Below are 22,808 nucleotides of genomic sequence, written 5' to 3'. Positions count from 1 at the left end.
ACTAACCTTCTGTGTGGAACTTTGTCAAAGGCCTTACTGAAGTCCATATAGACAACATCTACTCCTTTACCGTCGTCAACTTTCCCAGTAACCTCTTCAAAAAAGTTAGTAAGATTTGTCAAACATGACCATCCACGCACAAATCCATGTTGTCTGGACGAACTCAACGGATCAAGCAGCGACTGTGGAGGGAAATGGACAATCGATATTTCGAGTTGAGACAGTACTGGTGAAGGATTTCGAATCGGAAAGTCTATTGAATATTTCTCTACACAAATTCTGCCTGACCCACTCAGTTCCTATGGCATAATGTTTCTCATTCGAGATTGCAGCATCTCAGTCTCTTGTGTCTCTCATTTCAGAACTTGTCCCTTTCAGTCCTGCCTCAGACTGAACCAGGCTCTTCTCTCCTGCTTCATTTCTGTTCTGCTTATTCTTTAGCCCATCGCACAGGCTGCCAACAGCAGCCCACCAGAGTCCCCTGTCCAGGGCCGGGGATTGATCGGCCCTGTGGCTTCTCCTTTCACCACACTACTTCAATCGTCTTCCAGGGGAAGTTCCTTCCGATCCCCGGGATGAGGCCTTTGGAGGTTCATTTGACGCTTCTGTCGTTCTGCCATTTTACCGGGATGGAGTTGCTAGTCCCATGCCCAAAGCCACTCCTTTCGCAGCCGGGCTTAGGCCGTCCATGGCCGAGTTTTCATTTCTGTTCTGAGCTGTTTAATGTGTTGCTGATCTCACCCTGCGATGAAATTACCACTATTACTTCCCATTGAACACAACCAGCAACATTATGTGCATTATCTGAGACTGCAGCGCGCGTAGTGGACAATCGCGGTACTGCAGAGGATCAGCAGCTCCCCGAAAGTGAAAGCATTCTGAATCAGGAAGTGCCGGGAGTTAACATGGCTTCGAAAGGAGAGACCGAGAGTTTGAGCGAGGAGGTAATTTGTCCTGTCTGCCTGGATTTCTTCATCGATCCGGTTACACTGGAGTGTGGGCACAACTTCTGTCGCTCTTGTATCACACAGTGTTGGGAAAGGGAGGAGAGAAACTCCTGCCCGGAATGTAGAGAGCTGTTAGCTGACCGCACCCTCAGGGTGAATCGGGCCTTAGCAAATCTGGCTGAAAAATTTCGAAATTTAAACCTGAATCCGAAAGGGAAGGAAAGTAAACTTCACTGCGAGGAACATGAGGAAGAACTGAAGCTGTTTTGTGAAACGGACAAGACACTGATCTGTGTGATCTGTGCAGCTACGCAGGAACACAGAGAGCATCGATTTGTGCTGATTAAAGAAGCTGTTAAAAACTTTACGGTAAAAACTAACGTTAATTTAACACTTAACACATTACCTTTGTCCTACACGAGGCTTTGTCACACGAGCCTCTATAACCAACACATCACTCTCTGCAACTTCCGCCATCTCCAACGGGATTCTAGCATCTCTCCGTCCCACAGCCCACCTCCGCACTCCGCAACTCTCCACTCTCTATACGGATCGCTCCCCGTACTGTATCGCCCTGATCCACTCGCTCCTCCCCACTGATCTCCCTCCTGGCACTGACACCTGCAAGCGGGACAAGTGCTACACCTGGCTCCTAACATCCTCCCACGTCACCACTCAGGGCCGTAAACAACCCGGTTCCTCCCGTTTCTTCCATGGTCGATTGTCCTCTCGTATTAGATTCCTTCTTCTCCAGCTCTTTACCTCTTCCACCTGTCCCCTCTCAGCTTCTCACTTCATCACTCTCCCCCACGTTCCCCCTCACGTTGTTTCACCCGTCACCTGTCAGCTGGTTCTCATCCCCAACCTTTATATTCTGGCTTCTGTCCCATTCCTTCCCAGTCCTAATGAAGGGTCTCATCCCGAAACACCGACTGTTTATTTCCCCTGGATAGATGCTGCCTGACTCACTGAGTTCCTCCGGCATTTTGAGTGATAATCGGGTTTGATATCCTGCTTCTTTTGATGCATCTTTGTTTCTATTTCCGTCACTCTCTGACTTCCAGGATCAGCTAAAATCTTCCTTAGACTCTCTCACGAAAAAGAAATCAGACTTCCAGGAAAAGGAGCAGCAACAGAAAGAGAAGATTTCCGGAGTTCGGGTGAGGCTTCCTGAGCGGAATTTCTGATTTTACTGTCGAGTTTTGCTCCATTTAATGCAGAATAGCCGAGTGTCGCAGCTCCAGTGACCTGGGTTCGATCCTGACCTCTGCTGCTGTCTGTGTGGAGTTTGCATGCTCTCCCTGTGATCATGACAGTTTCAGACACATTCCAAGGACATGCTGGTTGAATGGTTAATTACAATTAATCCTGTGAAGGTGGGGAGCGTGTATGTGAATCAGATGGGAGTTAATGGGTCAATGGGGAGAATAGGTTTCAGGAGGGAATGCGGTTGATGGGAATATTTCACGGACCAAATCGTCTCCTTAATGTCATAAGGAAATACACACAGCAATACAGTAAATCAATCTTCAATTTTCATTCGACAGGAACAGTCACACAGCGTTCAGACCCACATCACATCCCAGTTTGCTGAACTGCGCCAGATTATCACTGAGAAAGAGCAGAGCTTACTCTGGGATCTCAGGAAGGAAGAGGCGAGGATTCTAAATCCAATGCAGAAAAATCTTCGAGAGATTCAAGAGAATATAAGGTTTATTCAGGAGGAAATCACTAAGTTAAATGAACAGATGGATCAAAAAGACAGTGTGATATTTCTCAAGGTGAGGAATTATATTTCAATTTGTTTCTGTCAAAGGGCACTAAATGAACAGTGGTATATTTGAAATAAACAAAGCACCGAGGCCAATTCTAACAAATCAATTGTCGCTCTGGCGACCTCACACATAAGGCAGTGAAGGCCAAGTCTCTGGATGCTTTCAAAAGAGAGTTAGATAGAGCTCTTATAGATAGCGTGGTCAAGGGATATGGGGAGAGGGCAGGAACTGGGTACTGATTATGTATGATCAGCCATGATCACAGTGAATGACGGTGCTGGCCAGAAGGGCCGAATGGCCTATTGTCCATTGTCCCAAAACTGGGCTTCCACAACTTCTGTACATCCCAGGACAGAATGCAAATCTCTCCGAAATTATTTACTCCGATCATAACACAGAGCTGCTGACTGTTTCCTTAATTACAGCATTAAATGTCCTCTAAAACTCCCATTAACACCCAGTTCCAGTCACAGGCTGTGAGTGTGTCTGGTGCGGTGGGTGTGAGGGTCTCTCTGTCAATCAGTGAGAACAAATAATGTGACCCACACATCAGACTTATCCTCCACATCCGGTTTCCATCAGATGGAAAACTTTCACTGTGTCTTTAATTTTTGGATACATTTCACATGGGATTATATCCCATTCTCTATCATAAACAGGCCATTAGATCCATCTTCTATCAGTTTCCCTGCTTCACAATCCTCCTGCCACCTACTCACCGCACCCAGCAACAGATCCCCGAACTCCCTGGTCCCTCACGTGTTTATCCAGCCTCCCCATTACAGTCAGTCTCTGCTGTTCCATTTCATCCACTCCTGTGGCAGTGAGTTCCGCATCCTCTTCACTAAATTTCTTGTGGAATTTATTAAAATTCATCTGGTATTACATCTCCCCACGAGTCTCCTCATAAATAGAGGTACTTCCTCCACCCACACACAATCACATACATCACTGAGCTTAAATTCCTCCATCCTATCACACTGACGTCATATCCAGATGATAATGCACAGCCTGTCCTGTCTTCCCTGTAAGTTTCATCCTCTCAGTAATGGTCTGACATTCAGAAACTTTCCCTGTAATCTACCCTGTGGTTCTGTATTGTCCGTGAGTGTGAGTGGGAATTTTCAACACCTTGTAATGATTTGGATGAAATTCAGGATATGGACAGTAAGTCCAAGTCTAATCAGATGTGTGTTTTATTTATTTCAGGAGGAAGCTCGTCGGAACAGGAGGTAGGACATGCTCTTTACTGAAGCCCTGAATGGGTTTGTAAAATAGTTCAGAATAGCAATTTATAACCAGCAGTTTAATATTTACAGGATTAATGACGATGTCCAGGAATTGTCTGTGACAGATGTGACCCTACCGGTTGAAAACTTTGTTCACCCCTATTTGTTGAAAACAGTGCTGAGAGAAACGCTTGATGCTATTAATCGAGGTAAAACTTATAAAGTTTCAAACGTTTTTATAAAGTTTCATTTCTCCTTGTTTATGAAGTTCAATTTAGTTCCAATTTGAGGCAAAGATTGTAATACTGGGCTGAAGGGGAACTGAAGTTTATTCCACATCAACCCCACCGTCTGGGAGGCACCTGGAGATGTCAGACCCCTGGACACACCAGCACAGGGTCACAGGGTCACGGGACTGGCAGATGAACCACTGTGTCTTGATCGCATGCAAATGCACTAACACACCAAGACATGAGTTTGGATCTACCAGAGGAGCTAGGAATTTAATACTGATGATAATATGGTAGGGAATAAAAGCAGGTATCAGTGTGGTGACCGGGATTGTCAGGAAAATACACAAGTCCTTCATGTGCCCTGTGAGTGCAGACTCTGACAGACACAGGTCTTCCCCCTTCCGGATCAGCACCTGTCACTGTTGTTAGAGACAGAAGAGGGGAGTGGTCATGATCGGGGACTGAATCACCAGGGGAACAGACAGGAGAATCTATTGATGTGAACGGGACACCCGAATGGTATGTTGCCTCCTGGGTGCCAGGGTCAGGGTCACGATTCCTTGAATCGTGTCCGCAGCATTTTAGAGAGGGGGGGAAAAGAGCCAGATATCTTGGTAAATTTTAGGACAATGACATTGGAAGTAAAAGCAATTAGGTCGTGAAAATAGAATTTGGAGAACTTGGTCGAAAGCTCAGAAGCAGCATCCAATGATTGTAATTTCAGGATTGTTGCTTGTGCCACGTGATGGTGAGGGTAGAAACAGGATAATTTGACAGATAGAGCATGGCTGAGAAGATGGTGCTGGGGACAGGGCTTCAGGTTCTTGGACGATTGGGATCTCATCTGGTGGAGGATGAACCTGCCCAAAAGGGATGGGTCGCACCTCGACCCGAAGGAGTACAATATTCACAGAGAGGTTTCATAGAGCTGTCGGGCAGTGTTTAAACTAATTTTTTGGGGTGGGGGGTTGGAACTGGAGTGAAGGGATAGGACTGATGGTAAAATGCAAAGATAGTGTGCTGTCAGACTGTCAGATATGGCGGACAGATAAGAGGAGAAAATTGCAGCCAGCAGGGTGAGTATCAGAGCATTAGGGATTACGGACTAGGTAGCAGATACAGAACACAAAGTGTTATATCTCAATGCATGGAGTATGAGAAATAAGGTGGATGATCTTGTTGCACTATTACTGATTGTCAGGTATGATATTGTGGCCACGGAAACGTGGCTGAAGGATGGATGTAGTTGGGAGCTGAATGTTCAAGGTTACACAATGTATCGAAGGAAGGAAGGAAGGCCGATGGGGTGGTGTGGCTCTGCTGGTAAATCAGCAGCAAGATGTGACATAGGATTGGAAGATGTTGAATCTTGTGGGTTGACGTAAGGAACTGCAAAAGTAAAAATGACACTGACACCAGTCATATACAGGCCTCCCAACAGTCAGTGGGTTGAGGCCCACAGATTACAACTGGAAATAGAAAAGGCTGATGAAAAGGACAATGTTATGATAATCACGGGAGATTTCAACATGCAGGTCAATTGGGAAAATCAGGTTGGTAAAGGATCTCAAGAGAGTGAGTTTGTTGAATGCAATGTGATGGCTTTCTAGAGCCGTTTGTCGTTGAGCCTACTCGGGGAACAGCTCTACTGGATTGGGTGTTATGTATTGAACAAGGGGTGAGAAGTTAAAAGAACCCTTTGGAGGCATTGTCGTATTTCAGAGGAGTAAAAGAAATTACAGTGGTGAGAGAGGAGTTGGCCAAAGCAAATTGGAAGGAGATGCTGGCAGGGATGAGAGCAGAGCAGAAATGGTGTCAGTTTCTGGGAAAATGAGGATAGATGTATTCCAAAAATAAATAAATACTCAAATGGCGAAATAGTATAACCGTGGCTGACAAGGGAAAACAAGTTAATGTAAAAACAAAAGAGAGGGCATACAACTAAACAAAAATTAGTAGGAAGAGAGAGGATTGGGAAGCTTTTAAATATCTACAGAGAGGAACTAAAAGGATGATTGGGTGGGAAAAAATAAACAAGAAATTGATTTGAATTTAATTGACTTTATTACTTACATCCTTCATATACATGAGGATCTCTCAGGCCCTTTTTACACATCTGTCTTTGTAAAACAAGTTAGCAAACAATATCAAATTGTTTTTCAAGTATTGTAAAAAAAAATAAAACAGAAATGAGAGTGGATATAGGACCGCTAGAAAATGAGGCCGGATATATAATAACAGAGGATAAAGAGATGGCAGATAAACCAAATATTTTGCACCAGTATTCACCGTGGAAGACACCAGCACTGTGCCCGGTGTTGAAGAGTGCGAGGGAAGAGAAGTGAGTGCAGTTACTGTTACAAGAGAGAAGCTGCTCAAAAAGCTGAAAGCCCTAAAGATACATAAGTCACCCAGACCAGATGAACTGCACCTTAGTGTTCTGAAAGAGGTCGCAGTAGAACTTATGGAGGCATTTCAAATGATCTTCCAAAAATCACTGGACCCTGGCATGGTGCCGGAGGACTGGAAAATTGCAAATGTCACTTAACTCTTTAAGTAAGGAGGAAGGCAGCAGAAAGGAAATTATTGACCAGTTTACCTCACCTCTGTGGTTGGGAAGAAATTGGAGACAATTGTTAAGTGTGAGGCTATGGAATACTTGGTGACACTGGACAAGATAGGACAAGTCAGCATGGATTCGTTAATGGAATATCCTGCCCGACAAACCTGCTGGGATTCTTTGAGGAGATTACAAGCAGGATCGATAAAGGAGATGTAGTAGATGTTGTATATTTGGAATCTCGGAAGTCCTTTGACAAAGTGCCACGCATGAAGGTGGTAACCAGGTTAAGAGGCCATGGTATTACAGAAAAGTTAGAGGCATGGTTAGAACATTGGCTGATTGGTAGGAAACAGTGAATGAGAGTAAAGGGATCATTTTCTGGTTGGCTGCCAGTGACTCGTATTCCGCAGCGGTCAGTGTTAGGACACCATCATTTTATGCTGTATATCAAGATTTAGCTGATGGAATAGACCATAAAATATAATAGCAGAAATAGGCCATTCGGCCCATCGAGTCTGCTCCAACATTCAGTCATGGAAAGACCCAATTCTTCCAGAGATCCCCACCCACCTGCATTCACCCCATACCATGTGATGCCATGGCTAAATGAGAACCGATATATCTCTGCCTTAAATATGCCCTGGCCTCCACAGCCACATGTCGCAACAAATTCCACAGATTTTCCACACATTGACTAAAGTAATTTCTCCGCATCTCAGTTTTAAGGACGTTCTTCAATCCTGAAGTCATACCCTCTTGTCCTAGAGTAGATGGCTTTGTTTCCAGGCTTTGCAGATGATACGAAGATTGGCGGAGTGTTGAGGAAACAGTTAGGCTGCACAAGGACTTGGATGAGGAGAATGGGAAAGAAAGTGGCAAATGATATACAATGTTGGAAAATACATGGTCCTGCACTTTGGTCGTAGAAATAATGTGCAGATTGTTTTTTCAAATGGGGAGAAAATCAAAAAATCTGAGACGAAATTGGACTTAGCAGTCATTCTGCAGAACTCCCTAAAGGTTAACTTGAAGGTAGAGTCACTGGTGAGGAAGGCAAATCCAAGGTAAGCATTCAATTCAAAGGGTTTAGATAGCATTCAATCCAAGAGCAGGGATGTGATGCTGAGGCTTTATAAGGCACTGGTGAAGCCTCATCTTGAGTATTGTGAACAATTTTGGGCTCCTCATCTAAGAAAAGATGTGCTGGCATTGCAGAAGGTTCATTTCATAAGGATGATTCCAGGAATGAAAGGGGTACCATAGGAGGAACGTTTGATAGCTCTGTGTCTGTACTCGCTGGAATTTAGAAAGATGGGAAGGGGATCTTATTGAAAACTTTTGAATGTTGAAAGGCCCAGACAGAGTAGATGTGGAAACCATGTTTCCCATGGTGGTGGAGTTTAGGACAAGATAGTGGGGGTTTTATTTAGAACATGCGGATAAATTTGAGCCAGCAGCTGGTGAATTTGTGGAACTTGTGTGTATTTCAGGCAGAGCTTGATAGGTTCTAGATTGGATACAGCATCAAAGGTTATGGGGAGAAGACCAGGGAGTGGGGCTGAGGAGGGAGAAAAAAGGGATCAGCCATGATTGAATGGCGGAGCAGACTCGAGAGGCAAATGGCCTAATTCTGCTCCTATGTCTTAAGGTTATCAGACCACGACATTGAAGCATTGTGAGAATGAGCTCGGACACACCAACAAGCATTGACATGGGTCAAAATTTCATCTCGGGAGAAGCACACACAGCATAACCGGCCTGGCAAAGCTCCCTCACACACATACACAGGAAGGACTGGCAGATTGTAATCAGAGCCTCAGCAATGTACGTTGTTATTTCCCTCAGTATCCTGGAAACCAAACTCTTCAGAGACAGTCATTTATTCATTTAAACAACTCAATCACGTGGTACATTGTCAACACACACCAGACATGTGATGACACACTGTAACATACAAATTCTTCAATGTGCACACTCTCCTTCAATGTATATACACACCATACGGATATTTTCTCCCCTTGGTAAATCGGCCCGTCGGACGGGGGAACAGCAGGGCACATTAGCTAACAGTTTAAAAAGTTCGTGTGCTTGGAGAAGTAAGTGGGGGAGTAGACCTATCTTTCTTTGTTTCATTCCTGTAGAATTAGGTAGCATTTCTGCAGGGTTTGTGCTTTGTTCAGGGTGTCAGATGTAGGAATCCTGGGAGACCTCCAGCCTCCCTGATAGCCACAAATACACCAGGTGAACCGAGATTCAGCTCCTCGGAGACCGTGTTAGGGATCTGGAGCTGCAGCTTGATGACCTACTGCTTATTAGAGAAAATGAAGAGGTGATAGACAGGAGCTACAGGGAGGTAGTCATCCCGAGGCTACAGGGGTCAGAAAACTGGATGACTGTCAGGAGAGGGAAGGGAAGGGAAATGCCCGGATAGTGGAGAGCACCCATGTGGCTGCCCCCCTCAGCAACAAGTATATCGTTTTGGATGCTGTTGAGGGGGATGACCTGACAGGGGACGGCCACGGTGACCGGGTCTCTGGCACTGATCCTGGCGCTGTTGTGCAGGAGGAAAGGAGGGAGAAGAGGAATGCGGTAGTCATAGGGGATTCTATAGTCGGGGAACAGACAGGAGATACTGTGAGCCTGGTAGAGATACCTGCATGGTGTGCTGCCCCCCAGGTGCCAGGGTACGGGATGTCTCGGATCGGGTCCAGAATGTTCTGAAGGGAGAGGGCGAGCAGCCAGCTGTCTTGGTACATGTTATAGTCAATAGACAATAGACAATAGGTGCAGAAGTAGACCATTCGGCCCCTCGAGTCTGCACCACCATTCTGAGATCATGGCTGATCATTCACTATCAATACCCAGTCCCTGCCTTGTCCCCATATCCCTTGATTCCCCTATCCATCAGATATCTATCTAGCTCCTTCTTGAAAGCAAATATTGGTACCAATGACATAGAGAGGGAAAGGGAGGAGGTCCTGAAGAGAGATTTCCGGGAGTTAGGATTGAAGCTGAGAAGCAGGACCTCCAGGGTAGTAATCTCAGGATTGCTCCCTGTGCCACGTGCTAGCGAGGGCAAGAATAGTAGGATCAGGCAAATGAATGCGTGACTGTGAGATTGGTGCAGGGGCCAGGGCTTCAGATTCTTGGATCATTGGGATCTCTTTAGGGGGAAGTATTACCTGTTCAAACAGGACGGGTTACACCTGAACCATAGCGGGAATGTTTAATAGAGCTGTCAGGGAGAGTTTAAACTAATTTGGCAGGGGGATGGGAAATCAGAATGATAGAGTGGAGGAGGAGGAAAACAGAAATGAATCTAAGATAGCTAAATTTGAGATAGAGAAGCCGAAATCCGATGTGTCGGTATTGCAGTGGAATAAAGGAAATTACAGTGGCACGAGAGAGGAACTGGCCAAATTTGACTGGAAAGGTGGATGATCTTGTCATACAGATACAGATTGGCAGATATAATTTTGTGGCCATCATTGAGACGTGGCTAAAGAATGCATGTCTCTGGGAGCTGAACGTCCAAGGATACACGGTGTATCGGAAGGATAGGCAGCTAGGCAGAGGGGGTGGCATGGCTTTATTGGTAAGAAATGATATTAAATCATCAGAAAGAGGTGACATAGGATCGGAAGGTGCAGAATCTTTCTGGGTTGAGCTAAGAAATCGCCGGGGTAAAAGGACTCTGATGGCAGATATCTACAGGCCTCCTAACAGCTGCAGTGAGGTGGACTACAAATTACAACAGGAAATAGGAAAGGCTTGCCAGAGGGGCAGTGTTTTCATAATTCTGGGGGATTTTAACATGCGAGTGGATTGGGAAAATCAGATCGACACTGGATCTCAAGAGACAGAATTTGTAGAATGTCTACGAGATGGCTTTTCAGAACAGCTTGTTGTTGAGCCCACTAGGGGATCAGAGGTACTGGATTGGATATTGTGTAATGAACCAGAGGTGATTAGAGAGATTGAGGTAAGGAGGCAGTGATCGTAACATGATTGACTTCACTGTGAAATTTGAGAAAGAAAAGCCGAAATCCGATGTGTAGGTATTTCAGTGGAGTAAAGGAAAATACAGTGGCACGAGAGTGGAACTGGCCAAATTTGACTGGAAAGGGACACTAGCGGGAGGACGGCAGAGCAGCAGTGGCTGGAGTTTATGAGAGAAGTGAGGAATGTGCAAGACAGATATATTCCAAAAAAGAAGACATTTTCGAATGGAAAAAGGTTGCGACCGTGGCTGACGAGGTCAAAGCCAAAGTAAAAGCAACGGATAGGGAATTCAAGGAAGCAAAAGTTAGTGGGAAGACAGAGGATTGGGAAGTTTTTAAAAGCTTACAAAAGGAAAGTAAGAAGGCAATTAAGAGGGAAAAGATGAACTATGAAAGGAAGCTAGCAAATGATATCAAAAAGATACCAAAAGCTTTCTCAAGTATATAAAGAGTAAAAAAAAACTGGATCGATAGAAAATGATGCTGGAGTAATTGTAATGGGAGATAAGGAGATGGCTGAGGAACTGAACGAGTATGTTCATCTGTCCTCACTGAGGAAGATATCAGCAGTATACCGGACACTCAAGAGTGTCAGGGAAGAGAAGTGTGCGCAGTCACAATTACGACAGAGAAAGTACTGAGGAAGCTGAATAGTCTAAGGGTAGATCAATCTCCAGGACCAGATGGAATGCACCCTTGTGTTTTGAAAGAAGTAGCTGTGGAGATCGCAAAGGCATTAGCAATGATCGTTCAAAAGTCAATAGACTCTGGCATTGTTCCAGAGGAGTGGAAGATTGCAAATACCACTCTGGTATTTAAGAAGGGGGTAAGGAAGCAAAAAGTAAATTATAGACCTGTTAGCTTGAGAAATGGTTGGGAAGTTGCTGGAGTTAATTGTCAAGGATGAGGTTACGGGGTACCTGGAGGCAAATGACAAGATAGGCCAAACTCAGCATGGTTTCCTTAAAGGAAAATCCTGTCTGATAAACCCATTGAAATTATTTGAGGAGATTGTAAGTAGGCTAGACAAGGGAGATGCAGTGGATGTTGTGTATTTGGATTTTCAGAAGGCCTTTGACAAGGTGCCAGACATGAGGCCACTAAACAAGACAAGAGCCCATTGATCCCATTCTGGTTGGCCTCCAGTTACCAGTGGTGTTCCACAGGGGTCTGTGTTAGGGCCGCTTCTTGTTATTTTGTATATCAACGATTTGGATTATGGAATAGATGGCTTTGTGGCTAAGTTTGCTGATGATACAAAGATAGGTGGAGGGGATGGTAATGCTGAGGAAACAGAAAGTCTGCAGAGACTTGGATAGATTAGGAGACTGGTCAAAGAAGTGGCAAATGAAATACAATGTTGAAAAGTGTATGGTCATGCACGTTGGTAGAAGAAATAAACGGGCAGACTATTATTTAAATGGAGAGAGAATTCAAAGTTCTGAGATGCAATGGACATGGGATTGTCTGTGCAGGATACCCTGAAGGTTAACCTCCAGGTTGAGTCGGTGGTGAAGAAGGCGAATGCAATGTTGGTATTCATTTCTAGAGGAATAGAGTATGGGAGCAGGGATGTGATGTTGAGGCTCTATAAGGAACTGGTAAGACCTCACTTGGAATACTGTGTGCTGTTTTCGTATCCTTATTTAAGAAGGGATGTTCTGACATTGGAGAGGGTTCAGAGAAGATTGACTAGAATGATTCCGGGAATGAGAGGGTTAACATATGAGGAACATTTGACCGCTCTTGGACTGTACTCCGTGGAGTTTAGAATGAGGGGGAACCTCACAGAAACATTTCGAATGTTAAAAGGCATGGACAGAGTGGATGTGTCAAAGTTGTTTCCCATGGTGGGGGAGTCTAGTACAAGAGAGAATGACTTAAAGGCGCCCATTCAGATGGGAGATGCGAAGAATCTTTTTTTAGCTAGAGGGTGGTGAATCTGTGACTTTCTTGTGGCAGTGGAGACCAAGTCATTCGGTGTATTTAAGACGGAGATTGATAGGTATGTGAGTAGCCAGGGCATCAAAGGTCATGGTGAGAAGGTGGGCGAGTGGGAAAATGGGAGAATGGATCAGCTCATGATAAAATGGCGGAGCAGTTTCGAACGACCGAATGGCCGGCATCTGCTGCTTTGTCTTATGGTCTTATTTGAATGAACCAGTATACGTAATAAGGATCTTGAAGCACAGGTAGAGTTTGACAGGTACAAACTTAGGCAGGTACGACATTGGTCGAAGGACGCATAGACAATAACGCATAAACGCGTAGACAATTCTGTTAACAGGGCGAAATTCAAAAATCAGAGGTGCAAACGGACATGGGTGCAGGATTCCTGAAGGTTAACTTGCAGTTTGTGTCAGTGGTAAGATTGGCAAACTCAATGTTTGCTTTCATTTCGAGAGGATTAGAGTACAAGAGCAAGGATGTAATGCCGAGGTTTTATAAAGCAGTGGTCCGACCACACCTGGAGTATTGTGAGCAGTTTTGGGTCCCTTCTATCGGAAAAGATGTACTGGCATTTGAGGGGGTCCAGAAGATTCACAAGAATAATTCCGGGAATGAAAGAGTTAACATATTAGGAGTGTTTGATGGTTTTGGGCCTGTACTCACCGGAGTTTAGAAGAATGGCTGATTTATTATCCCTACTCTCCCGCTTCCTCCCCAAAACTTTTGAGAATCTGACTAATCAAGATGTTTACTTATTAACTTCTGCTTTAAAAATCAAACAGGAGAAAATCTGCAGATGCTGGTAATCCAAGCGACACAGGTCCTGATGAAGGGTCTCGCCAGATCTCTCTGACACCTGTCTGGAGAGAGTTGATGTTGGGAGGATGTGGGTGGGTCGGGAACGGTAAGATCAGCCTCCGACTATTGGGATGTCCATTTAGGACAGAGATGAGGAGGAATTCCTTTATCCACAGGATAGTGAATCTGCCACAGGCAACTGTGGAGGCCAAATAATTGAGTATATTTTAAGCAGAGTAACACACACAAATTGTTTGTGGGATGGAGGTGGGACGTCACGTGATGACGTGGGATCGAGACGTGGATGTCCAGCTCTCCCGTAAAAAAAAACTAATAAATTAATGTTTAAGTGAAGAAAAGTTACTAATTTTTTCCTAAAAACTACGTCCAAACTACTCAGGATTTTCCTTAGAGATGCCTCCTAAACAGACAAAGAAGGAAACTATTACTTTGAAGATAGTCCAAACTGGGCCGGCCACCGTGAAGAAGCCTCGGACTCAAGTGCATCTCAATCCGGCGAAACAGAACAGAATTCGCCCGCAGCAGCAATCGTCTCCAAGAAGGAGCAACAGGAACTGCGCGTGCGCGCAGGAAATGGCTTGCGCAAACATGAGCACAATGAACTACAAATCCCAGCTAGCATTGGAAGCGGAAGTGACAATGAACCCGCAGTGGACTCGGATTCTCTGGAACATACAGATGAAGATGAGGAGGTAAAAGAAGAACAACAGGAAGAGATTGGAGGTGGAAGATATTCTGGACACACAAGAGTTCCTTCTTTGGTGCAAATAATGCACGAATTAAAAAAATAAAATAAATACAAGAAGATATTAAAAATAAGAAGGTTATGTTTGATAAAATGGTGCAAAAACAAGAAAGTTAAAAACTTGGAAGAAATAACGGGAGACACTATTGAGAGAGTGAAAAAAATGGAGGATAATACTCTTGACCGGACATCAGAAAGAAAACGACTGTCGGAAAAAATGGACGTGCTTGAAAATTTTAGTAGACAAAATAATATTAAAATTGTTGATCTTAAAAGAAGGGATAGAAGGAGAGGATGCAATAATTTTTTTTGAAAAATCGATCCCGGATAATTTGGAAATGGAAGAGGGAACCCAGTTGATTGAAATCGAAAGGGTCCACAGAGCTGTAAGATCAAAACCCACGACCAATCTTGATAAAATGCTTAAGATATCAAGAAAAGATCCTGAAGGCGGCTGCCCAATATGCCAGAAAGAAAAATGAGCCATTGATGATAGAAGGGAAAGCAGTTCTTTTCTATCCTGATATCAGTTATGACCTTTTGAAGAGTAAGAAGAAATTTAAGCCAGCGAAAAATGCTTTATGGGAAACATTTATGGGAATATTATATTGCGCCACCCAGCAAAACTGATAATTTTTTTTGGATGACGGAAAAAGAAGATTTTTTACTGATCATTGGGATGCAGAGAAGTTTGCACAAGAACTCCCAAATATTCACTAGTCACAGTAAAGATTTAAAAGTGAAACAATTAAATATGAAGACAGGGACAGTGAAGTGAGATGATGGACATTAAGGACAGAAGAATATTTAAATATACTTTTAATTATATGATACAGGTAAAAATTTCAGAAATACTAATCGAGAGTAGTGATATTATTTTTTCTTATATATACTTTTTCATGTTACGGGGGAGCTGGGGGAACTTCGGATCGATCGCTATGGGATTCACGTGTGTAATCATGGAGTTTGCCATGACCCGCACTACGGAGGGGGGTAATGTTGTGTTTTTTTTTTTCATTTACAGAATTAGCAGGGGTTTTATTTTTCTTTTATCTTTCTTTCTTTGCCTGGATGATCGGAGGGGAGACACTTCGCAATATGGAGAATTTTAAAATAATTCCCTAAGGTACTATGAGAGTTGAAATATTATGCATTATCATAGACTGGAGTAACCACGTTAAAAATAATGACTAATTTACTGATTTTTTTAAAGTATTAATGTTAATGGGCTTAATGGACCGGTGAAAAGAAAAATAATTTTAACATACATTAAGAAAATGAAAATAGATATAGCTTTTATACAAGAAACACATTTAACGGAGATAGAACATCAGAAATTAAAGAGAGATTGGGTCAGAAATGTTATAGCAGCTTTATTTTAATTCAAAAGCGAGGGGAGTTGCAATTTTGGTCAACAAAACTTTACCAATTAAAATACAAAATGTATTTATTTGATTTTGTGGGAAGATATGTAATTATATATTGCCAAATCTTTTCAGAAATATGGACTCGTGAATATTTACGCACCAAATGAAAACGATGTAAAATTTATACAGGAGGCTTTTTTGAATTTGGCTGATGCACACGATAAAATATTAATAGGTGGAGAATTTAACTTTTGTCTGGACCCAGTTTTAGATATGTCAACAAAGGTTGTTACAAAACCAAAAGCAGCAAAATTAACTTTATCATTGATGAAAGATTTAAATTTGATTGATAAATGGAGAAGAATTAACCCAAGAGAAAGAGATTATTCATTTTATTCAAATAGACATAAAACTTATTCAAGGATAGATTTTTTCTTACTATCAACGAATATTCAAGACAGAGTGAAAAATATGGAATATAAAGCGAGAATATTTTCAGATCATTCCCGCTTGATAATGACAATGATAATGATGGATAATGAGAAATCGATTTACAGATGGAGATTTAATTCAATATTATTTAAACATCAAGATTTTTGTGATTTTATGAAAAAACAGATTCAAGTTTTTTGAGATACAAACTCACATTCAGTTGATGATAAATTTATATCATGGGAAGCGATGAAGGCATATTTGAGAGGCCAGATAATAAGTTTCTAAAATTAAAAAGGAATATATGGTAGAAATAGATCAATTGGAAAAAGAGATTACAAAATTAGAAAAAGAATCTCAAAGATATATGACAGAAAAACAAAGACAACTTGTTAATAAGAATCTACAATATAATACACCAGACATACCGAACAGAAAAAAGCAATTATGAGAACTAAACAGAGATATTATGAACTAGGTGAAAGATCACACAAGATTCTTGCTTGGCAGTTAAAAACAGACCAGGCTTCCAAAACGATAAATGCAATTAGAACAAGTGTAAATAAAATTATTTATAAACCTTTATAAACTTTTAATTTTTTTTATTCTGAATTGTATCAATCAGAATCACAAAATTATATTTTTGAGATAGAAAGCTTTTTATCACAAATACCTCTCCCAAAATTGAATTTGGAAGAACAGAAGGGATAAGATGTGCTTTTTACATTAAAAGAGGTCGAAGAAGCTCTAGGATCACGTCAGAGTAATAAATCTCCAGGAGAAGATGGTTTTCCGCCTGAATTTTACAAAAAGTTTAAAGATTTATTAATTCCTCCTTTTATGGAGCTAATACACCAAGTGGAAAGAACGCATAAACTTCCAGAATCATTTTCAACAGCTATTTTTATAGTATTGCCAAAAAAAGACAGAGATCCTTTAAAACCAACATCATATAGACCTATTTCTTTGTTGAACACGGATTATAAAATAGTAGCAATGATTTTATCTAACAGATTATCTAAATACTTAGCAAAATTAATTCACATGGACCAAACAGGATTTATTAAAAATAGACAATCGGCAGATAATGTAACTCGGTTACTTAGCATAATTCATTTGGAACAAAAGAGGGAAGAAATGAGTGTAGCAGTTGCTTTGGATGCAGAAAAAGCATTTGATAGATTGGAATGGGATTTTTTATTTAAGGTATTGGAAAAATATGGATTAGGAGTATCTTTTATAAAATGGATTAAAACTTTAAGTACTAACCCCAGAGCAAGAGTGGTGACAAATGGCCAAATTTCAACATAATTTCAGTTAACAAGGTCAACTAGACAAGGTTGTCCATTATCACTTGCTTTAGTTGTGAACCATTAGCTGAATTAATTAGAACTGACTCATATATTATGGGTTTCATAGTTAATCTGGAGGAATATAAGATTATCTTATTTGCTGATGATGTTCTGATTTATCTAACTAACCCATTACATTCGTTGCGTAAATTATCTTCTAGATTGGAAGAATATGGGAAAATATCAGAGTACAAAATAAATTGGCATAAAAGTGAAATTTTACCACTTACGAAAGGAGATTATAGTCAATGACGATTAATAACTCTATTTAGATGGCCAATAAATGGTATAAAGTATTTAGGTGTAAGAGTTGATAATGATATAAAGAATTTATATAAATTAAATTATTTGCCATTATTGAAAAAAATTCAAGAGGATCTTGATAAATGGATGATGTTACCAATAACATTAGTAGGTAGAGTCAATGCTGTAAAAATGAATATATTCCCTGGATTACAATACTTATTCCAAACATTACCAATACAATTATCACAGAATTTTTTTCAAGAGTTAAATAATTTTATGAGGAAGTTGCTTTGCAAAGGTAAGATGTCAAGAATATCGTTGGAAAAATTGACATGGAAATTTGACCTAGGAGGGTTACAACTACCAAATTCTAAGAATTATTACAAAGCAAATCAACTGAGATGTATTGCATCTTTTCTTGTTGAACATAAACCAGCATGGATTAGAATAGAATTAGACAAAATAGGAGAAAATATACCAGAAGATTTTATATATAAATGGGAAACTAAATGGATATGGGAGAAGAAATAATCTCCTATACTAAAACAGTTGATTGATTTATGCAATAAAATAAATGTTCATGATGAGATAAAGAAATCTTTATTAACAAAGAGACCTTTAATTCAAAATAAACTTATCCCTTTTACAATGGATAATCAACTCTTATATAACTGGTTTCACAAGGGGATTAGATATATAGGAGACTGTTTTGGAGGAGGTATATTAATGTCATTTGACCAATTAAAGAATAAATATCAAATATCAAATAACACTCTTTTCTGTTATTTCCAATTAAGGACTTATTTAAGAGGTAAACTGGGTCAAACAATGTTATTGCTGAAACCTAAAGAAATTGTAACATTATTTCATAAAGGACAAATTTAAAAATATATTTCTGGTATGTATAACTTGATTCAAAAACAGGCAATTAAACAAGGAATTCATAAGTCAATACAAAAATGGTAAACTGATTTGAATGTTAAAATTGGTGAAACAAGTTGGTCAAGATTATGTCTTTACAGTATGTCAAATGCAATAAATGTTCGACTAAATTTAGTACAACATAACTTTTTACATCAAATATATATTACACCACAAAAAATAAATAGATTAAACTCAAATTTATCTTATCAATGTTTTTGATGTAATCAAGAAATTGGTAATTTTTTTTACACTCTACGTGGTCTTGTTCTAAAATTCAACCTTTTTGGACAAATTTAAGAGTTTCACTGGAGCAAATTATTGGAATACAACTTCCACACACTCCAATATGTTTTTACCAGGCAATATATAAAATCAAAATCCAAATTGAATAAACATGAGAAAGAATTTATAAAAATTGCACTGGCATTAGCCAAAAAGGCCATTGCAGTTACTTGGAAATCGGATTCATACGTAATTATAGATCGCGGGAAGAATTAAATTTTTAGTTGTATTCCACTTGAAAAAATTACTTATAATTTAAGAGATAAATATGAAATATTTCTGAAAATTTGGCGCCCTTACATACAAAAAATAGGATTAAGTATATAGGTGCTCTGAAGATAAAATTATTGGTTATCTGGGGAAAGAAATAAATATACATATTACAGCTATTATGAACTCCATGGAGCATGTGGGGATCTTCCAATATCCAGGCGTTCTTTCTTTCTTTATTTATTTTTTCTTCTTTTTTTTCTATTGGGATGTTGGGGTGAGGGCGAAGGGTTTTTTTTTTTTTCTTTCTGTAACCTATTTGAAAATTAATGTAACACATACAAATTGTTGGGGGAACAGCAGGCCGGGAAGTTTCTATGGAAAAGAGAAAACAGTCCACGGTTCAGACTGAAACACTTCATCCAGACCTGTGTTGCTTAAGGGTTCCTGCAAATTCATCCCCTGTCCTAATGATGGACTGCGGCGAAAGGGGTTGTGGGAAAGGGGACAAAGTCATCCTCATCTGCCATCTTTGCACCCTCCAGCTTCTCATTACGTCTACACACACAGTTCACCCACAGGCTTTCCACCCCTCCCACTCCTGGTTCAATCTGCCATTCATCTCTCCCCTACTGGTTCCCATTATCACCTCCTTTACTGTCTTAAACCATCACACTCCCCCACTTCACACTCACAAATGAATGTGAACATTGTATGACGGGCCTGTTCCTGTGCTGTACTGCTTTATGTTCCCTGTTCTCTGTTTGGAAGAATGAGGGGAGATCTCATGGAAACACAAAATTCTTTCAGGGGTCAACAGGCAGGACAGAGGGAGGATGTTTCCCCTGTCTGAGGAGTCAAGTGCCAGGGGTCTCTCTGCTCTCCGTCCAGCGAAAATAACCCCGATCCCCGGGGCCGCGCCGCCCGAGTCTCACCCCGATCCCCGGGGCCGCGCTGTCCGAGTCTCCCCCCGATCACCGGGAACTCTCTAATTCTCTGCTTCTCCCCCCAGTCTCTGTCACCCTGGATGTAGAAACAGCGAATCCGTATCTCGAGGTGTCTGAGGATCGGAAGAGTGTGAGACGATCCTGGACCCGAAGGAATCTCCCTGACCCCGGGAAGAGATTCAGAGTCTGGAGATGGACCGGGACCCGGAGGAATCTCCCTGACACCGGGAAGAGATTCACAGACGGGCTTTGTGTGCTGGGATCGGAGGGATTCACATCGGGGAGACATTACTGGGAGGTGGAGGTGACGGGGAATCGGGTCTGGTGGCTGGGAGTAGCCGCAGAGTCTGTGGAGAGGAAGGGATGGTTCAGTCTGAGTCCGGAGACCGGATTCTGGGTCATCGGGCGGAATGGTGACGTGTTACATCGGGATTGTGACGTTTACCGCGGTCTCCCCTCCCCCGAGATCCGTCTCGCTGCCGGTTCCATCCCCGGGAGGGTGGGAGTTTATCTCAGTTACGATTCCGGGACAGTTTCATTTTACAACGCGGAGACCAAGTCCCATCTCCACACCTTCACTGGGAATAAATTCCCGGGGAAACTTTATCCTTTCTTCGCGCCCTGGGATGAACACCAGTGGCTGAGAATCTGCTCCGGTTCCGCTCCGGGTCTGTAAACGGGTCGGGTCCCGGGATTGGCGTCAGGAGTAAAGTCCCTCTAAATATAAATGTGTGGAGAGTGCAGCTAAATACCTGGCTAAGGAGATGGTGCAGGAGGGAGGGCTTCATGTTTCTGGAAAGGCTTTGTTCCCGGGAAGGTGGGGCCTGTTCCGACGGGACGGTTTGCCCATGAACTGGAGGGCAACTAACATCCTTGCGGCTAGATTTGCTAGTGCTGCTCCGGCGGATTTAATCTAGATTTGTCGAGGGAGGGGAACCAGAGTGTTAGAGCAGATAGTGAGGTGGAGAAGGATTGTGAGGACTGCATGTGCAGACAGAAATCAAAGGTTTATACATTAGATTGTAAATTAATTTTCAGAACTTTAGAAATTGTAGAAAATAAATATTTCCAGAAGAAAATAATGAAGAACATGACCAGAACATATGTGAAAAAGTAGCTACTTCAGTTTTATGCCTATCGCAATAATTGTCTATGTTCGGAAATATTTTTGATAGTCTCTCCTTTGTTAAATAGTAAAAGTGAACAATTTTAAATTGAATTAAACACTCATTGGCACATATCAAAGAAGAATTAACCATCTTCATTAACAAAGGTCATATTAAGTTCTCTCTCCCAAACTTGTTTAATCATTAGTGATTAGGGAGATCTGTATTTTTTGCAGATTTATTTATTTTTATTATAATTTATTTTGTGATGGTCGATTGATGACTTTTGAAGAGTTAATTAGCAAATATTCTCTCTCTTACACACTTACTGAAATATCTTCAGGTTAGACATTTTTTACAAAAATAATTATCTAAGTTTCCATATATGCAAGAATCTGATTTGTTGGATACTATTTTGAATATGAATCATTTTTTAAGAGGTTCCATTGGTAGAATTTATAATTTATTTTTAATACATTAATACAAAAATATAACCTCCCACCTAAGGTTTATACATGATAGAAATATTCGTTGTTTCAGACGTGATAGAGGGGGAGGGATGAAAGGGGGAGGAGTGGCATTACCAGTCAGGGAAAACATCACAGCTGTGCGTAGACAGGACAGCCCAGAGGGCTTGTCTACAGAGATCACTTGAGTGGAGCTGAGGAACGGGAAAGGTGTGACCACACTAATAGGGGTGTATTATAGACCGCCCTATAGTCAGAGAGAATTGGAGAAGCAAATCTGTATAAAGATAGTAGACCGATGTAAGAAAGAGGAAGTTGTAATAGTACGGGATTTTAACTTTCCACATATTGACTGTGACTCCCAAACTGTAATAGGGCTAGATGGCTTGGAGTTTGTGAAACGTTTTCTGGAAAGTTTTCTAAATCAATATATAGAGGTACCGACGAGAGAGGATGCAATACTTGATCTACTATTAGGAAACCAGACAGTCAGGTGACAGAAGTATTTGTAGGCGAACATTTTGGGTCCAGTGACCATAATGTCATCAGTTTCAAGTTAATTATGGATAAGGATGGGTCTGGTCCTCGAGTTGAAGTTCTAAATAGCAGAAGGGCTAATTTTGTGGAAATGAAAAAAGATCTAGGAAGAGTAGATTGGGATAAGTTTTTTTTTTTTTCCTAACAAGGATGTGTTCAGTAAGTGGAAGGCCTCCAAATGTGAAATTTTGAGGGTGCAGAGTTTGCATTTTCCTGCCAGGATTAAAGACACAGTTAACAGGCATAGGGTACCCTGGTTTTCAAGGGATATTGGCGACCTGGTTAAGAAAAAGACATAAGGGTATAGCAGGTACAGGGAACAAAGAGCAAATGAGTTACATAAAGAGTATAGAAAATGTAAGAAAATACTAAAGAAGGAAATCAGGAAGGAAAAAAAAGAAATGAGGTGGCTTTGGCAGATAATGTGAACGAAAACCTGAAGTATTTCTACAAGAATATTAAGAGTGAAAGGATAGTAAGGGAGAAAATTGGTCCCCAAGAAGATCAGAGTGGTCGTCTATGTGTGGAGCCTTACGAGATGGGGGAGATCATATACAGTCTTTTTTGCATCAGTATTTACTCAGGAAACTGGCATAGTGTATATGGAAGGAAGGGAAACAAGCAGTAGTGTCATGGAACATTTGTAGATTAAAGAGGAGGAGGTGCTTGCTGCCTT

At 41.4% G+C, this 22,808-nt stretch overlaps 1 protein-coding gene across 1 annotated transcript; it reads left to right on the top strand.

Annotated features, from left to right (window-relative positions):
* The first annotated feature begins 905 nt into the window (after nt 1-905).
* LOC132385841 (zinc-binding protein A33-like) lies at nt 906-20,758 on the top strand. The gene is made up of 7 exons (XM_059958070.1): nt 906-1,316; nt 2,012-2,107; nt 2,495-2,728; nt 3,932-3,954; nt 4,042-4,160; nt 20,088-20,150; nt 20,208-20,758. Exons 1-7 carry the CDS (start codon nt 906-908, stop codon nt 20,696-20,698), a joined length of 1,437 nt encoding a protein of 478 aa, XP_059814053.1. The 3' UTR covers nt 20,699-20,758.
* Nucleotides 20,759-22,808: the final 2,050 nt, after the last annotated feature.

The sequence above is a fragment of the Hypanus sabinus genome, assembly GCF_030144855.1.
Source record: "Hypanus sabinus isolate sHypSab1 chromosome X2 unlocalized genomic scaffold, sHypSab1.hap1 SUPER_X2_unloc_27, whole genome shotgun sequence".
NCBI classification, from domain to species: Eukaryota; Metazoa; Chordata; class Chondrichthyes; order Myliobatiformes; family Dasyatidae; genus Hypanus; species Hypanus sabinus.
This window is presented reverse-complemented; position numbering and strand designations above follow the sequence as displayed.

Excerpts from the sequence above, each read along its gene's own strand:
- LOC132385841 (XM_059958070.1), top strand. The coding sequence starts at position 906 with ATGGCTTCGAAAGGAGAGACCGAGAGTTTGAGCGAGGAGGTAATTTGT. Across the intron at positions 2,108-2,494 it reads AGAAGATTTCCGGAGTTCGG|GAACAGTCACACAGCGTTCA; the intron begins GTGAGGCTTCCT and ends TTCATTCGACAG. Across the intron at positions 2,729-3,931 it reads ACAGTGTGATATTTCTCAAG|GAGGAAGCTCGTCGGAACAG; the intron begins GTGAGGAATTAT and ends TATTTATTTCAG.